We start from the raw sequence: 1,302 nt of genomic DNA on the forward strand, positions 1-1,302 counted from the left end.
TTGGAATTTTCTCTGGTAAGTGTGTGCACCTGTTTTCAGGTGAAGTATATCCATGTTGGTGTATCTGTAAATGTGTTACACATGTGGCCATATTGTGGAATGGCTCTTGAAACTTGATGTTTGTTATTTTTATTTCCTGATTGTAAAAATTACACACTTTTACTGTAGAAATTAAAAAAATGCAGAAAATTATAAAGAACAAAATACATACGATTAATACATTGTCAAATGTCAAAATATAAAAAACTTGACATGATTTTGTGTTTGTTTTTACTTCTTGTAAAGGTAGAAAAATAAGACAGCAAAGAATATATTCACTAAGTAAAAGTCTTATTATTAAGGATGAATATGACCTATTTTTCAGAGCAGTCACCTGTCACCTGGACACAATTGATGAAGATGAATAATGTGACTGAGTTTATTCTCCTGGGCTTGACTCAAAATGTGGAGCTTCAGAAACTTTCATTTGTTGTGTTTTCGATTGTCTACTTGGTCACCTTGGCAGGCAACCTGCTCATCATCCTTACCATTAGCACCAGCAGGTCCCTGGCATCGCCCATGTACTTTTTCCTATTTTACTTATCTCTTATGGATGGCTGCTGTTCTTCATGCATGACCCCCAAAATGCTAGCTGATACTCTTTCTGTGAAAAAATCCATTTCTTTTAGGGGGTGCATGACTCAAGTCTTTGCTGGGCATCTTTTTGGTTCTGCTGAGATTATGCTTCTCACGGTGATGGCCTATGACCGCTATGTGGCCATCTGTAAACCCCTGTACTACATGACCATCATGAACCAACAGCTGTGTAGAATCCTTGTCGGAGCAGTCTGGATTGGAGGCTTTGTTCATGCAACAATTCAGATCCTCTTCACAATCTGGCTGCCCTTCTGTGGCCCCAATGTCATAGACCACTTCATGTGTGACTTGATCCCTCTGTTGAAACTCGTCTGCATGGACACTCGTACCCTTGGTCTCTTTGTTGCTGCCAACAGTGGGCTTGTCTGCCTGTTAAACTTTCTCCTCTTGATTGTCTCTTATGTGGTCATCTTATATACTCTGAAATCTCACAGCTTGGAGGGGAGGCGCAAAGCCCTCTCCACCTGTGTATCTCATATCACCGTAGTCATCTTGTTCTTTGTACCCTGCATATTTGTGTATCTACGTCCAGCGACCACCTTCTCCATTGACAAAGCAGTAGCTGTGTTTTATACCATGATAACTCCTATGTTAAACCCTTTAATCTACACCCTTAGAAATGCAGAGGTGAAAAATGCTATGAAGATGCTCAGGGTTAATATGTAA

General features: G+C 39.9%; 1 protein-coding gene across 1 annotated transcript; it reads left to right on the plus strand.

Moving 5' to 3' along the window:
• Nucleotides 1-396: 396 nt before the first annotated feature.
• LOC101039508 (olfactory receptor 4C12-like) lies at nucleotides 397-1,302 on the plus strand. Its single transcript, XM_003920430.2, has one exon. The coding sequence runs from the start codon at nucleotides 400-402 to the stop codon at nucleotides 1,300-1,302; it is 903 nt and encodes a 300-aa protein (XP_003920479.1). The 5' UTR covers nucleotides 397-399.

Source organism: Saimiri boliviensis, chromosome 6, assembly GCF_048565385.1.
Source record: "Saimiri boliviensis isolate mSaiBol1 chromosome 6, mSaiBol1.pri, whole genome shotgun sequence".
Classification (NCBI taxonomy): domain Eukaryota; kingdom Metazoa; phylum Chordata; class Mammalia; order Primates; family Cebidae; genus Saimiri; species Saimiri boliviensis.

What these genes read in the sequence shown, in the direction of transcription:
- LOC101039508 (XM_003920430.2), top strand. Translation starts at nt 400, where the DNA reads ATGAATAATGTGACTGAGTTTATTCTCCTGGGCTTGACTCAAAATGTG.